At 38.5% G+C, this 20448-nt stretch overlaps 2 protein-coding genes across 8 annotated transcripts in view; both read right to left on the bottom strand.

The window, feature by feature from the left end:
• Window positions 1-916, bottom strand: part of huwe1 (HECT, UBA and WWE domain containing E3 ubiquitin protein ligase 1) — a 41695-nt gene extending 40779 nt beyond the window's left edge. For 6 of the 7 annotated variants that reach the window (XM_041799243.1, XM_041799241.1, XM_041799242.1 and 3 more), the window contains exon 1: window positions 867-910. The gene's annotated coding sequence lies outside the window, so the exon portion shown is untranslated. Of the gene's footprint in view, window positions 1-866 lie in introns of all 7 variants that reach the window. The other variant, XM_041799236.1, reaches the window with a different exon arrangement.
• Window positions 917-1381: 465 nt separating this feature from the next.
• phf8 (PHD finger protein 8) lies at window positions 1382-19003 on the bottom strand. The gene is made up of 22 exons (XM_041799487.1): window positions 18680-19003; window positions 17798-18090; window positions 17532-17617; window positions 17310-17436; window positions 13701-13861; window positions 13417-13558; window positions 13050-13236; window positions 12767-12929; window positions 12559-12646; window positions 8477-8583; window positions 8278-8369; window positions 7817-7906; window positions 7439-7720; window positions 7257-7339; window positions 6448-6617; window positions 6158-6243; window positions 5649-5770; window positions 5037-5368; window positions 4817-4912; window positions 4622-4731; window positions 3298-3658; window positions 1382-3213 (listed from the first exon to the last, which is right to left on the bottom strand). Exons 2-22 carry the CDS (start codon window positions 17893-17895, stop codon window positions 3125-3127), a joined length of 3072 nt encoding a protein of 1023 aa, XP_041655421.1. The 5' UTR covers window positions 17896-18090; window positions 18680-19003; the 3' UTR covers window positions 1382-3124.
• Between the last annotated feature and the right edge of the window lie 1445 nt (window positions 19004-20448).

Below are 20448 nucleotides of genomic sequence, written 5' to 3'. Positions count from 1 at the left end.
TTCAGAGAGGCATCCTTAACGTTATTTGTAGCTGAGGAAGTGTGAATTCGATGTGTTATCAGTGACGCTGTGATGGTGTGACGTCGCCCGTCTTAGTAAATATAATAAATATACGCCATCGAACGCTAAATTACACCGAAAGTTCAACAACGCAGTGAAAATGTTAAAACTAAGTTTTGAACTGGTCGCGTTATCAGAGATTACTTAAACAGCCGTTAGTACTATCCTAGCTTAAGTATAAATAACTTTTTTCCCCTAATGCAGTTAAGATAGTTACCAGACGTTACGCAGTTAAGTTGTAGTACTCTGTGGTCCTCAAACTGGCAAAGTTAAAAGCTAGTTTAGATGACGTTAGCAAGCATCGCTAACAGTTTTGCTAACGTTTAGTTCAGCTCCAATTCAGCTCTGATGGCTAACGTTAGCAGATTACCAAAAGTCAAATCTGCAACCTGACATACATTTAACTCTCACCTGCTAGCAGTGTCCGTATATCTAAGTAAAGCGAGAAACGTTAGCCAATGAACTTGAATACTGCTGTGACTTGTAATGAAACGTACAGAGGCGCACATACCCACACGGAACACGACTGTGTATGTGTGTAGCATGTATGTTTGCGGGTTTCGCGCGAGCTAACTAGCTAGCAGCGAGAGCTCCGCACAATGCTCTATCAGTAGGATCATGGCTAAATTAAAAATGGCGGTTTACACATCATAAGATCCGTACTTTACCCTTAAAACACACTTGTTCAAGGTCTTAAATGCCAGTGGCGGCTTCGAATCATCGTTAATAGTTGTTATAGAGGAGCATCATTGCTAAGAGTAAATCCAAACCCCTGTCAAAACCATGGAACAAGTCTTTCAGCTTACCTCAAATGCGTGCTACATTTGCTTCTCCATCTTGCACTAGCGAGTGGTAGGGCAGTTTCGATCTCGCGAGATTACCTGCTATTGCGTTTACACAGGGCACTCCCATGCAATTGTGAAGGAAAACAACTCTTCGGTGTTACCATCTTTTAGAGGTAGGGCACCTGTTAACTGGTATTTCCAGTTTAACCTTGTGATTAGAAGTGCATATGGAAGCACAAATCATGTACTTCTTGAGGCAAATAGATTTGTTTTTCCAATTCTGTGTGATATTGAAATTACCTCTAAATACCAGACAAGGGAATGAAAAACTGCACCACACAAAAATGACTCAGCTTGTATTTGCAATTTTGCTCTATTTTAAATCTAGAAATTGAGAATAAACACATTTAGCTCATAAATAAATCCAAACAAGATAAATGTAAAAAATGAATACTGTAATCTGTGCAAAAACAAGAACAACTGACAATTTCCAGCCATCAAAATTAAGAAGCACCAGAATATATGACAACCTTCATTTTTAGGTTCATTTAAGCAAATCAAGCATCACAGGTGTGTTTCCTACAAAGATAAATAACAATATCTTAATACAAAAATTCTGTAACACAACTTTAGTAAAGGCTGTGCTATACTGTAGATTAAAAGAAGGCAGAAACAAGTAGTGTAGAACTATTGTAGAACACACTATTGGTTGCAGTGATTCAGTGATCATGTAATAAAGTCAATAACAAACCAATTTTGCCAAAGGTATATTTTATCTTTTTTCATGTTGTATTTAAACATGTCATTTTTAAAACACACAGTACACACTAACACAAGAGTGAATATCAACATTAATTGATAAAAAAAAACTTAATGGATGAAATAAAACAGAGGCATTTTCCATAACACTGCCACTATTACATGAACAAGACAACTTGACAAACTATGCATGACATTACTGCGTACAAATATAAAAAATGAACTATGTCAGATATTTTCCAAATACAGCAATGTATCATGTACAAGTTATTTTAAGAAAGATCTCCAAGATTTTGAACTATAAAAGAACTTAAATTACAACATATATTTACATATTAATTAATATCCTGCACCTTCACAATGTTGTCACATGGTTAAATCTACACTTCTGACAAATTGTTATCACAAGTACATTCTGTGGTAAGAAAGCATATCTCTACATCTGTCCCAAGAAAACTGCCAACACCTGGGACACAAATTATGGCATCTTGCAGTAAACTAGTCACTTCATCTCAATACTTTCTGCTCTTTCAGTGTAACTATATAAATTACAAATATTACAGATATTTACAGAGACAACTGAAATTGTCAAAATTCAAAGTAATGGCTGGAACTTTCATATATATATATATTAAGATGTTGAAACAAAATAAAGAAGGGACACAGAAGATGAGGTGGTAAAAACATTCTAAGTGAAACAGGCTCAAAGATGGCAAAGTGCTGCCATGCTGAATAAATATGTTCAGAATAAATAGAATCACGCAATGGTACTCTTGGCATCAGTTGTGCATTTTCTTTTTTGAATGTGAAGCTACAGTTTATGATGGAAAGTATGTCTGATGGAAAATAGTGATAAATTCCTCAAAAAAATGAATGCGTGTGGCAAACTCGAAGATAAGCTAATGTGTTAGTATTAATTTCTGCAAAAAAGCGAGTGGGTGTAAAGATTGTTGCCCTGTTATTGTCATACCACAATAATGTGTTCTATGAGGTAAAGACTGAATACAAAACTATATCTACATGACAGTATGAGGGATATATAAATTCAGAACTTTTTACCTGACTAGAAAATGTGTTATTTCAATTTCCCTTTAAAAAAATATGTTGTTCTTGTTGTTTTTGCGTGAATAGGGTAACTAATAACACCTCTAATTAAAGAAAAAAAATGAATCCATTCAAACCGATTTCCTCATGGCATTTTAAAATATGTACAACATATCCACTGCCAATTTCATGTAGCAACAAATCACTTAAACTTATTTCCCAATTGTGCATCCAGCACACTACAGTCAATTTTAGTCAGTATGGCGAGGTGGCGTTCCAAACAGGCCATTAACAAAGCTTGCATGGTTATATATGCAGGACATGTTCAAGAGAGTTTCAAAAAACAGGTGAATACAATAAACAAATTCATCTTGAGTACAAAATATAAATTGCTATCTCTATTTCCTTTAGATTACCTTTTGCAAAGTCTTTTTTAATTCCAATTTTAAAAAATGCAGCCCCCTTTCCAATGTTTCTCACAAGAGAAGCTTTCCATTGCGATGAATTTTTAAGATTTTTCCAAGTCTCTGTTTTGCAGTTGCAAGTCCTTTCTTTGGACGTTTCCCTGAATTAAAAAGAGAAAAAGCATTAGAACACAAGATGTCACAGGTACAGAAAAATGCTGACATTGTTTTCAGTAAATGCTTACCTTGACCAACTCCTGTCATGCCTTGGCTGGCTAAGCCAGCAGGGGATGCACTGGAGTGAGAGCTGCTGTTTTGTGGGGACAGTGAAGGGCGGCGTGAAGTGAGGAATACACCAGGGGCCATGGCTCCGCTGCCCCGAGGGCCTCCAGGACCAAAAGGTCCTGGCCCTGCTGTATACTCATGGTCCAATAGACTAGCGGAGTAATAATCCATCCTCCTGTCTGGGCTGAAGTCTGCTGCAGTCTCTGAAGCAGGTGGTGGAGAGGGTGGGGCTGGCTCAGTCTGAACAGGGGGAGGAGCGATGACAGGAGCAGGAGGACGCTGCTTTTTTGTGTACTTTCTTTTTGCAGGTTTTTTCTGCTCCTGAATCATGCCAAAGGAAAACAAAACAGGAGTGATTATCTTTCTACACGACATGCTACAGGTACATCTCAAAAAATTAGAATATCATGAATAAGTTCGATATTTTTTGTCACTCTTTTCTGAAAGTGAAAACCATGTATTATGTAGACTCATTACACATAGAGTGAAATATTTCAAGCCTTTATTTCTTGAAATGTTGATGATTATGGCTTACAGATAAGAAAACCTAAAATTCAGTGTCTCAAAAAATTAGAACATTACATGAGATCAATTTAAAAAAGGATATTTTAAACAGAAATGTCAGGCTTCTGAAAGTATGTTCATTGCTATGCCTTCAGTACTCGGTTGGGCCTCCTTTTGCATGAATTACTGCATCAATGCGGCATGGCATGGAGGAGATCAGCATGTGGCGGCACTGCTCAGGCATAATGGAAGCAAAGGTTGCTTTGAGAGCGGCCTTCTGGTCATCTGCATTGTTGGGTCTGGTGTCTCTCATCTTCCTCTTGACAATACCCCATAGATTGATATGGGGTTCAGGTCAGGCCAGTTTGCTGGCCTATCAAGCACAGTAACACCATGGTCATTGAACCAGCTTTTGGTACCTTTGGCAGTGTGGGCAGGTGCCAAGTCCTGCCGGAAAATGAAATCAGCATCTCCATAAAGCTTGTCAGCAGAAGGAAGCATGAAGTGCTCTAAAATGTCCTAGTAGATGGCTGCGTTGACTGTAGACTTCAGAAAACACAGTGGACCAACACCAGCAATTGCCATGGCAGCCCAAATCATCACTGACTGTGGAAACTTCACACTGGACTTCAAGCAACGTGGATTCGGTGCCTCTCCACTCTTCCTTCAGACTCTAGGACCTTGAACTTTCTAACTTTTTCATGATTTTTTGAGATTTACCTGTATATGCCACAGCTTTTACCAGGCTCATTCTTCAAAGGTGCTTTCCTACAAACTCACTTGTTGTGCCAACTTGGCAGCAGCTGCAGCAAGACCAGTTTCTACTGATGCCACTCTGGCCCCCTCCCTGGCTGGACGATCCTGTTTAGGGAGGGTTGGCATCACCCTGGCTGTAAATGAAAAGAAACTATCAAGTTATCAATCTGTAGGAAAACCAAATCTGATCAGTGGAAATGCTGTGTTTTAACCAGTTACCTTTTGGGCTCCATGGAGTGTCATCCCAGTTTTTCTTTCGCTTCATCTTAGCTTTGATAACGTGGTCCTCCTCATCTGATTCCAGGGACGGGTAAACTTAAAAACAAAAACAAAATAATAACTATAATTTAGCATTGGCGTGTTCAAATGTAGCAACTAACTCAAGTATTTTCACAGATTTTTACAGCAGCAGGTATGCAGGCTTTATTATACTGCTCACCATAGTCAGAATCCTTAAAACAGGTTCCCAGTGTCTCTTGCTCATCTGGACTCTCCTCATCGCTCAGGTGACGGGCTGGCCGTTTAATTGGCCGTTTCCCCGGTCGCTGTATGACCGGCATCTTCTCAGTATTTCCTGTCTTCTTGACCCCACCAGTGACCCATACAGCTCTGCCACCTTTCTCCTTGATTTTCCCTAACCCCTCTGTCAGGCCTCCAGATATAGATAGAGGAGATGAAGACGAGGAAGATGAGGATGAAGAGGGAGGGTTGGCCATGGACAGCATACCCTGAATAGCATCACGGGTACTGGGAGAGGCTGGGGCTTCCTCACTGAGAGAAAAACAGAGATAAGGGCTTACTCATCATTGAGAAATAATCTCTTTAACAGTGTCACATCAGAGCGGTAACAAATACGGGAGCTGTGCATATTCTTAAGTATTCTGAATTCTTGAAACTACAGAGTGAGACATTTACTCCCACTTGCATTCTGAACAATTTCTCCAGTCACTGGCATCCAAAACACACCACAATACCACCATAGTAGCCTTCTGAATTTTAGTATTAAATGAGAAATATGGCAATGAAGTACTTATAATCAAAGATATCTGACCTAAGTGCTGCTGAGTCCAGGCCTGCAACTTGCTTGCTGGCCTTCAACAAGTCCAGAATTCCCCCTGCTCCACCCTTCACTCCATGAGCAGCAAGTGCCTCTTCATCTGTCGTATAATCCTCCTAAAGCAATATGCACAAATATGCTTTTGTTACAGAAGAAGTGAAAGGATGATAAGGTCAGTAGTGTGTAACATTTTATTAAAAAAAAAAACTGCTGGAAGGAAAGTATTCTATGGATCACTTTTATGCACTGTTTCAACACCAAGGTTTTGTTTCCAGAACAAATAAGTAAATGTTTGCACATGAAAAAGGTAAAGTTGTGTACATTTTTTGCACCAGCTGAGAAAACATTTTTCCCCAGCAGATTCTGTTTGACTGGCAATTTCAGTGGGTCTAAGTTAAAATATTTCCCAATTGCTTATTGCTTGTATCTACTATAACTGATGTACTATGACAGCATTTATGATTGGCTCCAAAAACTGACTGCTGAATACAGTAGTGTTTTACCTCAATGTCAAAGTCTACCTCGCCAGGCTCCCTGATGCGGTTGGGGTCGGAGCAGGGTTTGGCTCTTGGCAACTTCCTTGGAAGACCTGAAGGCAAATTTGTTACTAATTACAGAAATATGATGGCTTTGAATCCAAACAATCAGACTGTGTAAGATAAGAAATTAGGTTCACAGTTAAAGCATCTATGTAGCTATATTACTCTCTTATAAACAAGGTTTGACATTAAAGAGAATTTATTTCCATACAACAGATACTACAATTAGTAAAGTGTTACAAGCTCTTGCTTACCACTCAGTTTCTTCTTCTTGTTTGCTCCTGCAGGTTTGCGTCGTGGAGGAGGAGTCTCATCAATCTGCAGCTCATCTTCAGACTCCAAGTCAGACAGACTAGACCCCTCCATGGCAAGATGTTTGTAGTTAGCAGCGCTTCCTGCACCGTTACTGCTGCCATCCTTCTTACTAAAGACAGATAGTCAGTAGGTTAGAACTAGGGCCGCCAAGATAAATCGCATTAATTGTGATTAACTACAATCAACAATTAATGCATTAAATTTTTTAGATCATGATTAATTACTTTCTATTGTCTTTTTTAACAAACTTTGGTTAAGCCTTGTCAGCATCTCCCTGCAGTTTCAGTGATGTAAAATAAGTCAGCTACTGCTCTTTAACATCTCATTCTAGTTAAAAACTCAGACAGCTCAGTGGACAAGTCAAAAGTCATCTGAACCATGTTATCAAGCATTTATGTTTTCAGTGTTCACTTATTTCTCATTCAGTGCATAAGTTCCTTTTCCATGGTTAAGTTCATGTTAAAATCTTTGATCTACTTGTAAAAGCAAGACTGTATCCATCTGGAAGTCTATTACCCTTTGTTTAATACAGTAGAAAAATCTAAAATGACACAAAAACAGCTTTAAATGCAGAATAGTGGAATTTTAAAATGCTATAGAAAGGGTGTCATTAACTACAGAAATCCAGAGATTAAAAAAAAATGCAATCTCTTGACAGCCCTAGTAAGAAGCAAAACTTGTACAGGTAGGCAAGAGATCACAAAGAGATTAAAAAATAAAATAAACAGTAAAAAGCTGCAGAACTCACCCTTGGATTTTTCCATTGGTCAGGACGAGTTTCAGTTTGCTTTTATTAAGCTTCCCTTCAAACTCGTCTACAGGCAGCTCCAACTGGAGGGATAAGAATTGAAAGCAAAGGATGAAAAAATCTAAATACAAAAAGGGAAGAATCATTGTCTTTTGTTACAAACTTCACCAACAACCTAGTACCTTGCTCTCGTTTTTGGATTTGCCAGGTTGAAATTTTTTGAGCGTATGTTTGGTGTGGATCTCTATGAGGTCCAGTTCTCCTGCTTCTGCCTTAAGCATCCCCTTCTGATTCTTCTTCTTAGTTCCAGGGGGCCCAAGACCCCCTAAGACCTCCTTGGGCTTTGGTCCCTTCTTCTTTCCAGGGGGGCGCCCCGAGTTCTGAGAGTTGGTCAGGGGAGCTTTAGAGAGTGGGGAACCAGGAAACTGAGCTCCAGTGCGGCCGATGTTTTGCTGAAAGATGTCCTGTTAAAAAAGAAAGTCATTTTTGGTCATACAAAATACACATTATCACTACATAATATAAAAGGCATTAGCAAGCAAACTCTTGGCTGTATTTACCTCAACCAGACGAATCTCCTTGGCGAGGTCCTTTACAAGTATTTGAGTATTGATGGTTTCTGGAATTTCCACTTCATGTTCAGCTAATGCCTGAGCATGGACAAAACAGGATCAATAATCTCTAATGTAATGTTTCATGGTAAAAGCTGGTATATAGTATGAAGTCTTTCTTGTTTTTCCTCACTTTTTTCACTGATAAAGGAATGGTGTATCTGTACACTTGAAAGAATGGTTATTTTTTATTTTACAATGAAATAAAAGTGTTCTCTGCATTATCCTATTTTAATTATAGTATTTTTGTGTTGCATAAACTCATGATTTGCATTAAAAAAATAATTATGCTGTTTTACCTCTGCTATATTTGTTTGACTTTTAATACTGTATAAACAAACTAAGTTAACAATAATCACAAAAGACCAATAGATAGAAAGGCTGATACAAAGTCACAGAATTTTTCCTACCTCTTTTTTGGTCCAGCTGCGGAAGGCATTGTTCAAAGCCTTTGCCCCATGAACCAGGTATGTTGCAGGATGTCTGCGGTTTTCACGAAGACCTGTGAGACAGATTTGCACAGTGAAAGACAGTAAACACTGCAGACTTTTCCAGTCCTTTACATAACCACATTACATGATTACTACAACATTATTTAAACTTTCTCACCTCTGAAGGTATCAAGAAGGTGCTTTCCAACATACCAGCACACAGTCTCAAAGTTGGGAAACTTGAACAAATCTGCTGTGCTTAATCTCTTTTCTATTTCATAGGCCCTATAAATGAGAATAAACACAATAAAAATTCAAACATACATGGTAACAACTCAATAAGTATACACCTATGGATTAAGAAGTGGTAGATAACAAAAACTTAGACACAATTTTTCTTCAGCAGCTTGGCTTTTGGTTTTCTTCACTTCTGTAGAGTAATGAAGGTTAGACAGCTAACAAAAGGCCAGAGTAAGGGTCCAGCAAAGTAGGGACAAAGATTTGTCCATCTTCAAAAGGAGGAACAAGTTAATTTTCTGCTTAAAAACCCAGGTAAAACTAGGTCTCAATTACATCGGGCCCTCTCTCCCTCATTCATTATCCAACTTTGATATTCAAATGAAAAGAGCACTAGTAGTATTACAAAAGGTTAGTAAACACACGGTCTAAGGCTGAAGCCCATTCCTCCCCTTAACCCTCAAGCTCAACCCTCAGTCTTAACTCACACCTTAAAACCAACCATCTTGGGACTTAAAAATGGGATACACCTTAATAGCAGTTACGATTTCAGACTGTAGAGGGCAGTAATGTGCCAAAACTGCGTAGTCCATCAATTCAGAGGAAGAAGATGAACAAGAATGTGTTAATATTCAACCAAATAACATGTATAAACACCACAACCACGGACATATTCAGCATAAAGTCACATACACACGTGGAAAGAATTGTTGGTATCCCTCTGTTAATGAAAGAAAAACCCACAATGGTCACAGAAATAACTTGAATCTGACAAAAGTGATAATAAATAAAAATTCAATGAAAATAAACCGATGAAAATCAGACATTGCTTTTGAATTGTGGTTCAACAGAATTATTTTAAAAAACAAACTCATGAAACAGGCCTGGACAAAAATGATGGTACCCCTAGAAAAGATTGAAAATAATGTGACCATAGGGACATGTTCAACCAAGGTGTGTCCTCTGATTAGCATCACAGGTGTCTACAAACTTGTAATCAGTTAGTCGGCCTATTTAAAGTGTGACAAGTAGTCACTGTGCTGTTTGGTGACATGGTGTTTACCACACTAAACATGGACCAGAAGAAGCGAAGGAGAGAGTTGTCTCAGGAGATTAGAAAGAAAATTATAGACAAGCATGTTAAAGGTAAAGGCTATAAGACCATCTCCAAGCAGCTTGATGTTCCTGTGACTACAGTTGCACATATTATTCAGAAATTTAAGATCCACGGGACTGTAGCCAACCTCTCTGGACGTGGCCGCAGGAGGAAAATTGATGACAAATCGAAGAGACGGATAATACGAATGGTAACAAAAGAGCCCAGAACAACCTCCAAAGACATTAAAGGTGAACTCCAAGGTCAAGGTACATCAGTGTCAGATCGCACCATCCGTTGTTGTTTGAGCCAAAGTGGACCTTATGGAAGATGACCAAGGAGGACACCACTGTTGAAAACAAATCATAAAAAAGCGAGACTGGAATTTGCCAAATTGCATGTTGACAAGCCACAAAGCTTCTGGGAGAATGTCCTATGGACAGACCAGACAAAACTGGAACATTTTGGCAAGGCACATCAGCTCTATGTTCACAGATGCAAAAATGAAGCATACCAAGAAAAGAACACTGTCCCTACTGTGAAACATGGAGGAGGCTCTGTTATGTTCTGGGGCTGCTTTGCCGCATCTGGCACAGGGTGTCTTGAATCTGTACAGGGTACAATGAAATCTCAAGACTATCAAGGTATTCTAGAGAGAAATGTGCTGCCCAGTGTCAGAAAGCTTGGTCTCAGTCGCAGGTCATGGGTCTTGCAACAGGATAATGACCCAAAACACACAGCTAAAAACACCCAAGAATGGCTAAGAGCAAAACATTGGACTATTCTGAAGTGGCCTTCTATGAGCCCTGATCTAAATCCTATTGAACATCTGTGGAAGGAGCTGAAACATGCCATCTGGGGAAAGCACCCTTCAAACCTGAGACAACTGGAGCAATTTTCTCACGAGGAGTGGGCTAAAATACCTGCTGAGAGGTGCAGAAGTCTCAATGAAAGTTACAGAAATCGTTTGATTGCAGTGATTGCCTCAAAAGGTTGTGCAACAAAATATTACGTTAAGGGTACCATCATTTTTGTCCAGGCCTGTTTCATGAGGTTTTTTTTTTTAAATAATTTTGTTGAACCACAATTCAAAAGCAATGTCTGATTTTCATTGGTTAATTTTCATTTATTATCACTTTTGTCAGATTCAAGTTATTTCTGTGATCATTGTGGGTTTTTCTTTCATTAACAGAGGGGTACCAACAATTTTGTCCACATGTGTATAACACAGCCATTAGCTAATGCAAAACACCATTTGTAACTAGGGTGGCCATTTCCACAGCACCAAAAAGGAGGACACTTTGCTGCCCTTAGTGAAGCAACAATAATCACAACAAACAGGACTCTAGTGTATTCCCCACTACAATACAATTTTGTCTATGATACTGATGGTATCATGATACAGTGATTCTGAGATAATCTACTCATTGAAGAACAATTTGATCCAAGACCAACCCTGGCCAAAGGCCCTAAGCAGACTCTGATATGAGGCTCCCCACTATCACCCAAACATACTCACTGAACAATACTCAAAAGTACCTTAAAATTACTAAAGGATGTATTACTACAATAATAAGACATAAAAAGTAATTGCAATTTAGCCTGAGTTAGTCGCATGTAAAAGACACAGTTCTTGGTTAGTAAAAACATCATTGATTTTAATGATCATATTCCTAGTTGAATTAATAAGGATATTTTTTAATTTACATGTGTCTAAAAAAAGTGGTCACTATGGGTTAATTATTTTCATCATAACATTAATCCCACTGTATTAGCTATCTGCTTTATTGGGGTCTTCTCCTCAAAATAAAATAATATAAAGCAGCTGATCTTGTCCCCCTTACACCCATTCACATTCACCCCTGCACATCTCCCCTTCCCTCACACAGAGCAGCTCATTCATTTTGCTTCTTTCTCTTCCTCTCTATGTTTCTGCTTCTGTGTTATGATCTTTTGTTAAATCACCTTAAAATATACGTTGTCTTCACTTATTTTCACCTGTGATCTGGTTTTTAAAACAGCTGATCTGCGTGAGGAAGTTTGACAACATCAATTAATTCCTGATCAGAACCAGCGCTGGAATTTCACAGAGTTTTATCATAAATTCACAAACTAAACAATGAAAGAAGTTGACGTTTGACAAGAGAGGTTGCAGAATAACGGGTGAATTTACGGGACAGACCCGATGAAAGTTTCTGTGCAGCTCATATCAGGAGAGAAAGAGAGAGGGAGAGCGAGCAGACACCACACGCACTTTATTGATCACGGATGGCCCCATTCTCCAAAAATATATTACTTATGTCTGACGGCCAGGTAAATTTACATTACCAGGATTATATTTAACATACAAACACCGGACTGATGTTCAGAGAAAGAGAGCAATGGACAATACGCTGCATTACGTTCTCCAAAGGAGGACAAATAAGAGTCCGGCTTGAGCCTGCGCCAGACACCGGACAAGGCATTGAAATTCTGGACTGTCCAGCCTTAAGCCGGACATATGGCCACCTTACTTGTAACTTGTAGGCTTGTCCGCGATGGCATGGTTACCGGCTTACGATTGTAAAAATAAAAGTAAATGTTACACTACAAAAAGGCAAATAATCCATAAAATAACATTAAACTATAATATTGGAGTGGTTTTCGTAATTTTTAGATCTCTATTAACACAAAAATTTACATTTGTAGCTCAATTTCTTCCCCGCATTCGCCGCCATCTTTCTTTGAGTGATAACCCTCAGTACCAAGGGAGGTCCAGGAACATCTCAAAATTGAGGGAGATAACGCCCTCAATCTCACCCCTCAACTCAACTCTTGGGAGAATTGGGACAGCCCTCACACTTCGTGGGAATGCGCATTTTGAGACTGAGGGTTAACTGAGGGTTAAGGGGAGTATTGGGATTCAGCCTTAATCTTAAATAACTAACCGCAGTTGCATGTCAATGTTGAGACTGTGCAAGAAATTTCCTCCAAAAGCCAGGCAGTCTACTGGGGTCAGTACAGCATGAATCCACCCTAAAGACAAAAAAATAAATAACAAAGGTTGAATGTCTTTTCATCCACACTTGTCTGAATGTCACAACACTGCTAAAACCTTTTACTTCTGACTAACAAAACAAAAACATTACAGCTCACCTGTTGGGATGAACAAGGTGTTTCCTTGTTTGACAGAGCATTTATAGCACATATCAACCTGGTCTCCAAAGAACATCTCATTCTGGTTAGATGAGGAACTCCACCGCTCAAAAAGGGCCAAGTTAGCTTGAGTTGGTGAAATCAGGTAAAAGATTTTTTCGCCCTAAGACAGATTGAGAGACAAACTCTTAACGAAATATATAACTATAAGAAATAGAACTCTGTTTTAATATCACTTTGAAGGAAAGCCCTTCATATCATGACTGAAAAAATATTATCTTACTCTCAGGACATGGTACCATACTGAGGTCCCTCCAAAGTCGATGTGAAAGTCTGTGTAGCTATCCTTCACCCCCATTAGGCAGTACTTCTGCACATTGGGGCGTTCAAAAACAGACTCTTCAGGCCAAAGGTTTTCCACCCATGACAGTTTTCTCACAATCTTTGGAGTTTCCACCAAATTTGAAAGCCTGAAAAAAAAACCAACATATGTGCGCAATGCCTTATTCTTCAGATCAGAACAACGCCACATCTTTTGACAAATTTAGTTAATTTGCATGTTTTAAGGTCAACTGAACTTAATTAAACAAATAAAATCAAACTTATAAAACAAGACACTGCATCAAAATCAGAGTCAAATTTTAGTGTACCTGGTCTCAGAAAACTCCAGGCTGATAACATTGAGTACTCGGTCTCTGTTGGGGCTGTTGTAATACTCAACAAAGTCTCCCAACCGCATCTTCATATCACATTGGCGAGACACATCAATAACATCGATCTCTTTGTCTGAACCTGGAGTTAGAGCAAAAACAACCAGATTGATCAGAGTGGTAGACTTTTTATCATGTCCAAAACAACTTACAGATTATGTTTCAAGTTTCATAACACAAATTAAAAGTAATATCTATTTTAATACAATGTGTCAAAACTTTACCAATATAGTGCTCTACATCGGTGACACTAAACGATGCTGGAGGCAGGGTCATGCCTAAGCCATCTCGCCTCAGAACCATGACAGGGACGCTAAATGAATGCTCTTCCAGAAAGTCAACCGTCAACTGGGCCCCAGATGGCTTTAGTAAGACCTCATCTGCACTGTAGTTGAAAACAAACAGAAATATGCATGAGTTTTGCAATCAGATCAAAAAATGTCCCAACACACCCAATAACGTTACAGTAAGGTATAGCTGGTTGAATTATAATGTAGAGGAGCCTGTACAGCCTTTATTTTCCTAACTTTTTGAATGGTGGGGGAGTAACGGTTTTTGTATTAGGCCTGAACCAAGGTTCTGTGCACGTAGTCCCACGACAAATACATCCAAACCATTAAAATAAGAAAAGAAAAGAAAACAAATGTGACCATATTTGTCAGCCAATCTTGCCAGCAGTAATGCTGGTTAGTGTGGTTGCTAACTGCTAACAAAGAAGAGGAAGTAGCTGTCATAGTAAAACACACGAAGAAGAAAAGTCTGCTCCCAGCTTCTGCTGCAAGAGTGGCAGAGCAGCGATATCCACTGCCCATTTCTCCTCATCACTGTGCTGTTTTTTTTTTTTTTTCTTTTTTTTTTTTTCAAAAAACCTCTGGATGTGTTTCAGAGAGGGTTGGGGATATTACTGCTTCCAATGCATTTTAAAAACTATGCATGGACAGGTAGAAGTAGAGAATACCGCCTGCAAATGTGTAGTTCAGTGCTCTGCTCAGTCAGGTTGTATCCTGTGTTTACATGGGCTAGTCTGGGATCCTTCACTTCACACATGAGTCAGGATTTTAAACGAGGAATCACTGCACCAGCTTTTTTAAATTCGAAGCAGTGTTGCAATACTCTTCATAAGCCATAAATATGATACATGGCTCTAGAAAGCATGCATTTAGTTTGCAAATGTACTTTTTTTACTTTGTACACCAGGAGAAACTGGGCTGTGTTCTGGTTTGCTTTAAGTTTTGGATATTTTTTTTCCCCCTCTTTTTTGTCTCATGTTTAATACCTCACAGGCTGTACCAACTATCACTAATAGTATTTAATAACACTAGACAGAACAAAATATTAATCAACTGATTTAAATTTATATTTCAAACATCTGAATAAAGTTCTGGCTGCACTAATATTAGTAGAATAAAAATAATAATTATAAGTAAGGAAAATATAGAATAATGAATTTGGGAGTTTTTCTTTTTCTTTATCAATGAACCGAACCTGAACAAAAACGTGACCCCAAAACCGAGGTACGAACCGAATCATGACCTCCATGAACCATTATACCCCTAATGAATGGTGTCAATTATTAGAACTGACACTGTTCTTATCATAATCTTGTATTTGTACATCTTCTTCATTTCTTTTGTCACAGTCATTTTGTCAGCGTAAATTGTCAGATTTTTTCCTTCATCATTCAGCAGATGTCACAGTTTTTTGTTCTTAAACAACAACTTTGTATCTGAGTGATCATGGGTGGCTACAGACTGAATTCTACACTTCTACATAGTAGGGGGCGGTAAACCAGTGTTAATACCATCACCAGTAAAATTTCTGCCACACAATGGATTTTTATGACACTGTCATCACTGGTTTAAATGGCTACGTTGTGCTGTGATGCACTCATAAGGCATATCTGCTCCAACAGCTGGCAGAGCGAATGATTTGTGAGGGACAGCTCAGACTGAGTCCTGTCATTAGCACGTTTAGATCTAGCATTACGTGTAGCCAGGTAACTAAACGAACTTCACCCACTCTTCCCGCTGTAACTAAGCACGGTTAACAAGTAAAACGTGTGTTCTTTCCTCTCAAAGTTTGGTGGCTGAACCGCAACAAAGTCAGCGTGCTGTCTCTGTCAGCCTGCCTGAAGCTTTAACACAAGCTGCATGCTGCCTTGGCCGGTCTTGGTTTGGCTAGAGCCCAGCACTGCAGTTATTCTTCTTACAATAGCTTAAACAAGCATTTAAATGTTGTTTTAACTTATGACTTTCTTTTCTAAGTCTACAATGAGTCAAAAATCTTGGCTGCAACATTAAATGAGGTCAGAAAAGCTGCATAAAGTCAACGGAACAGCAGCCAAAGCTAAGCTAAATCAATGTTGAACACACTAATTCAGTCAAGCTCTTCACAATAAAAGCCTGCGGCTGGTATTTTTCTGAAACGCTTATTGTGAACGCCCTCATCAGGAAATGTGCTCAAGTCATTAGCAGCTAAACCAGCAAGATGGAGATGAAATGTGAAACTCAGAGCACAGTTAGAGGTTAATATAGAGACTTAGAAAAAAAACAACATTTTTCTGTGCTCCTATGTTAGACATAAATTGAGTATGCAATCAAAGGCTTGTGTAAGGGGAGAAGGGGGTTTATAACACTCGATACGATATACCGTCAAAGGCAAGATAAACAAAACTGTGATATGATATTCACGCCATATCGCTCAGGCCAACATCCACAGTTTGTGGACATTACAAAAACTTTTGACCACAGCGTTGATCACTTAACATACTGCATGGACATCAACAAGGCTTAAGATCAAACTGCTCTTTACAAATGGCAGTGACAGATCTGATAGAACAAATATTCACGTTATTAAACAATTTAGATCCATTTAGAATAAATGGTAGAAGTTTTCATAAATAAAAAAAAATGTGGACTATTAACATTGGCTATTAGCGAAATTGAATTAAAGGAGTAGCACACAAGTGGCTTAGTCACAATGTTGAAAATAGAAATTAATATTCTGTTACACTAGGGTTGCCACTGGGACCAAATATTGTTTATATAAATGATATTTTTAAGTGTTCAAATGGTTACATTTTGATCCATTTTCAGATCATACTAATTTGTTTCTCATTTACTAAATACCTTGAGAGCTTGTGTGTACATACACAAAATAGTCTGACATTGAAAAACTAAAAACATGTACAAGTTACTAAGGATAGGATCGAAAGGGTACATGGAAATACATTTTGAGAGTTGTTATGGATCAGTAACTATGCTAGAAACCACTTGTTAATTATTTTTCAACCAAAAATATCAAAGTCTGTTGCGATATTGTTCTTAGCTTTTAGTTTTTCAGAAATACAGGATATTTGTCAGTAGTGAAACCCAGAACAGGTCAGAAAAAATAAAAACCATACATTTTTCAAGAACACATTCAAACAAGCTTCACTTTTTCAATGTATCTATTCAAATTTGATAACTGAATACAACTCAAGATCTAAAATTAACCACTGTGTGAAGTCTTCCTCAATCATATCAGGTTATTTTAAACCCCCCAGGTTTGGGTGATCATGTTGGTCAGTCTGCTTCCACCAAAGACTAAACAAAGACTAAAACTAAGGAAATTTTGTGCCTAATTTTGTTTCATTTTAGTTAGTTTTGTAAACACATAATTAAGGTTTCCCTTTTTTTCTAAAGCTGAGCTTGTATTAAGTTTTAATTAAATACATTTTTTGTTAGTTTTGGTTATTGATTCAGTTTTAGTTAACTATAAAAACCTTGGTATTTGAGCTTTACATGTAAAAAAAAATGACTGAAATAAACCAAACTATAAACAGAGAGGCTTACTTAGGGAAGGTGCGACTCCGCAGCTCCCTGACAAACTGCACACTGCCCGTCTTGACAGGCCGACTTGGATCTCGTACTCCAGCAGAACTACTGTCTGTCTGCTTATTGCCTCCACGGCGTTTGCGCACTGAGAAAAAAAGAGGCATTCACAAACAAAGTGTGAATATAAACCAATAGATCAAAACATATAATTAACAGGATACTTATGAAATTGCAACTTACTGACGGATGGCCCATGTGTGACCTGACAGTTTGGGCAGTGATAAAGGTCAATTTCAGCTGCTTTGTCCTCCTCTACTCCGACACAACTACAGAGAAGACATTCTTGTATCAAAAGATGTATGGTTCAAATGCAAAATATACCCAAATAACTCATGCAACAAAGACAAGAATTTAATCGTGCCATAAACTCAACATAACCTTTTATTTACATTAAACATGGGAGCAAAAGTATGATTAAATGTGTACTAAATCTGAAACTGACTTACCTTCCATGAAACCAGTCTTGACAGATGTCACACTCTATCATGAAGCGTGTCACATCGTATGGCAGGCGACACAGACAGTACACTGGCACTGATGCCATATTAAGCCTATGGGTTTTTCTGAACTAGGGACTTTTCTGTGCAGGTATAAGTGATATGTGCTTACCACTATTCAGACCATAAAATTATTTATTAAAACTGAAGTGGTGTTGATGTTGAGGCGTAAATGAACTGCAGATGTATCACTTCACTTGAGGATTCCTGATGAACATGTCCACAGGGATTCACTTTGAAGCCTGGAGAAATAGGAAAAAACATGTTGATAACCTGCGGTCTGACCATCGATATAGCACTGGCACTACGGGCTCATAAGTACGTAATGTTAGTGCTGAGAAGCACTTCCAGACTGTTGCCAATTAAATGTTTCCTGGATCTAATTAAATTCATCGTTTAAACAGTGCAATTTCATTGATGTTTTATTATTAAGTACCAAAATATACCACAACGAATAACACAAGAGGCACCAGCTTACCGATATATTATTACAAGACTTGATGGTTAAAAATATATTTTTTGAATTGTAAGCAGTAAAAAACTCTTAGGTCAGAGCATTAGCTCAATGTTTGTAAACACGCTTCCCGTGAATGTTGTATTGCTAGCAAAACACTTACTCGTTTAGCAGCTAAGCTAATGTTAGCCACGTTAACCACGGTTGTAGCTAAACTAAGCCTTTAAGAAGATGTTAACTTCAACTTGCACAAGAAATGCTTTAAACATTTTTTAGTTTCTAAGGTTTAAACACACTTTACACTTAATCGACACAGCTTCCTGGTTTTAGGAAGCCGCGTTTACTGGCAAAACTGATATTTGTTGCTAGGAACTCACCGACATGTCGCTGCGGAAGGCCAAGCATTCAGAAGCCGTTGTAATCCCTACGCAAGCCCGCTGGTAGCTGCGGCCTTATTATGCAACGTAAATTAAATGCTATTTGCTTCACCACATTTTTGTTTAAAAAAATCCGTTTTGCACGGATCAAGCGGCCCGACCATGAATTTTACATTGGACCAGAAAACTAAAATTCGAAGAGGACTAAACGAGCACAATAACTACAAATAACGGCGTAATAAACTACATCAACGCCATTTCAAAGGCTGTAGCGTCAGACCGTTGTTCGTCGCTTTGTTGCTGTTGACAGAACAATAAAGTTGGAGAGAGTCAAAAACCGGGTTGCGTTCAAGAAAAAAACGCTCGATAGTGTTCTATCCACGGAAGTTACAGAAACAGTACTGTTGGATGTTATAGCTTTTTACTCGTCTTATGTTTAAAAAAAATGCTAATTTTTGTACATTAAAATGACCTAAGAAATAGAACTTTGGGTACGATAACGGCATCGTTTGTACCTTTATTTGACAAATAAAGGTACATTGTGAAGTTTTATTTTTTTGCCATCGTTTTTTTTTCTTAGAAAGTATCAAAAGGTCTCACTGGTACTTCAGTCATGGCTTTATGGCTCAGTGCAACACTGTGTAACGTCATTTATAATCGGTGCAAACACCCATACGTTGGCGTAGTCTAGAAGAGATTTAATGAGTTTTTTTCAACAGTAGCCTTCTCTTCCACAGCTTTTGTCTGGTGAAGAACCCAGACAAAAGTTGTTGAAGCGTGTAACTCTGTCAGAGTAGTCATAGGTGGTGGCCTTTCTCACTAGTCTCCTTCCTGCACGGTCACTCAGTTTATGAGGACGGCCTGATCTAGGCGGATATACACATGTTCTGTAGTCCTTCGCTTTCTTGAAGATGAATTTTCTGTCATTGTCTTCCAAAACTAAAATTACCACAATCTTTTCTACGGAGGCCAACGCAATTACTGTACCACTATCACCTGACCTCACAGTGGACTGTGTTTATAGCTACCTCTATGTGACTGAAAGAACAGAAACACTATTAAAAGCCCATTCTACTATTGAACTCTGTATGAAACTAGAAAAACACTCGGAGACCTCCGCCATTAGCCCTTTATCCCAATAGTACAGAATCCTTCAAAAGATTCCTGGATCCAGACGGTGATCCGGATCACTCCCAAAATCTAATCAGTTCGTCCTTATGCCATTTATGACATTTCCTGAAAATTTCATCAAAATCCGTCCATAACTTTTTGAGTTATGTTGCTAACAAACTAACTAACAAACCCTGCCGATCACATAACCTCCTTAGCGGAGATAATTAAAATCTACTCTAAAATACCAAACCCTTCTAAAGCACGCCGGATATTATTTCTGCTTCTCATTGTTTCATCCCTTGATGAAACTTTCTGTCTCTATCAATGAAGCATGACAAACGTCTCTGTAGTGTTTCATATGTACACAGAGAAGTGCTTCATCAAAAGGAGAGCTTAAACTGATCTTGTTGATGGGGAAAAAGAGAGAGCATGTGTTTCATTTATAGCAGAGGCAGTGGCGGCTGGCCAATAGAGGGCGCTGGGGCACAGCCCCTCCTGAGCCAGACACTTTTGGAGGACCTAGTCAAGATTAAAATCTTTTTCAAAAGTGTACTGGCAGACTGGCAGCAGCAGCTGACGAAGTTACACGCAAACAATAAACAGCCATACATTCAAGCATAATAGCATACTAGAGAAAAAGATGGAAGTCTAATTTC

This window comes from Cheilinus undulatus, linkage group 11 (assembly GCF_018320785.1).
Source record: "Cheilinus undulatus linkage group 11, ASM1832078v1, whole genome shotgun sequence".
Taxonomy (NCBI): domain Eukaryota; kingdom Metazoa; phylum Chordata; class Actinopteri; order Labriformes; family Labridae; genus Cheilinus; species Cheilinus undulatus.
The sequence above is the reverse complement of the archived record's forward strand: the minus strand, read 5'-3'. Positions and strand labels throughout refer to the sequence as shown.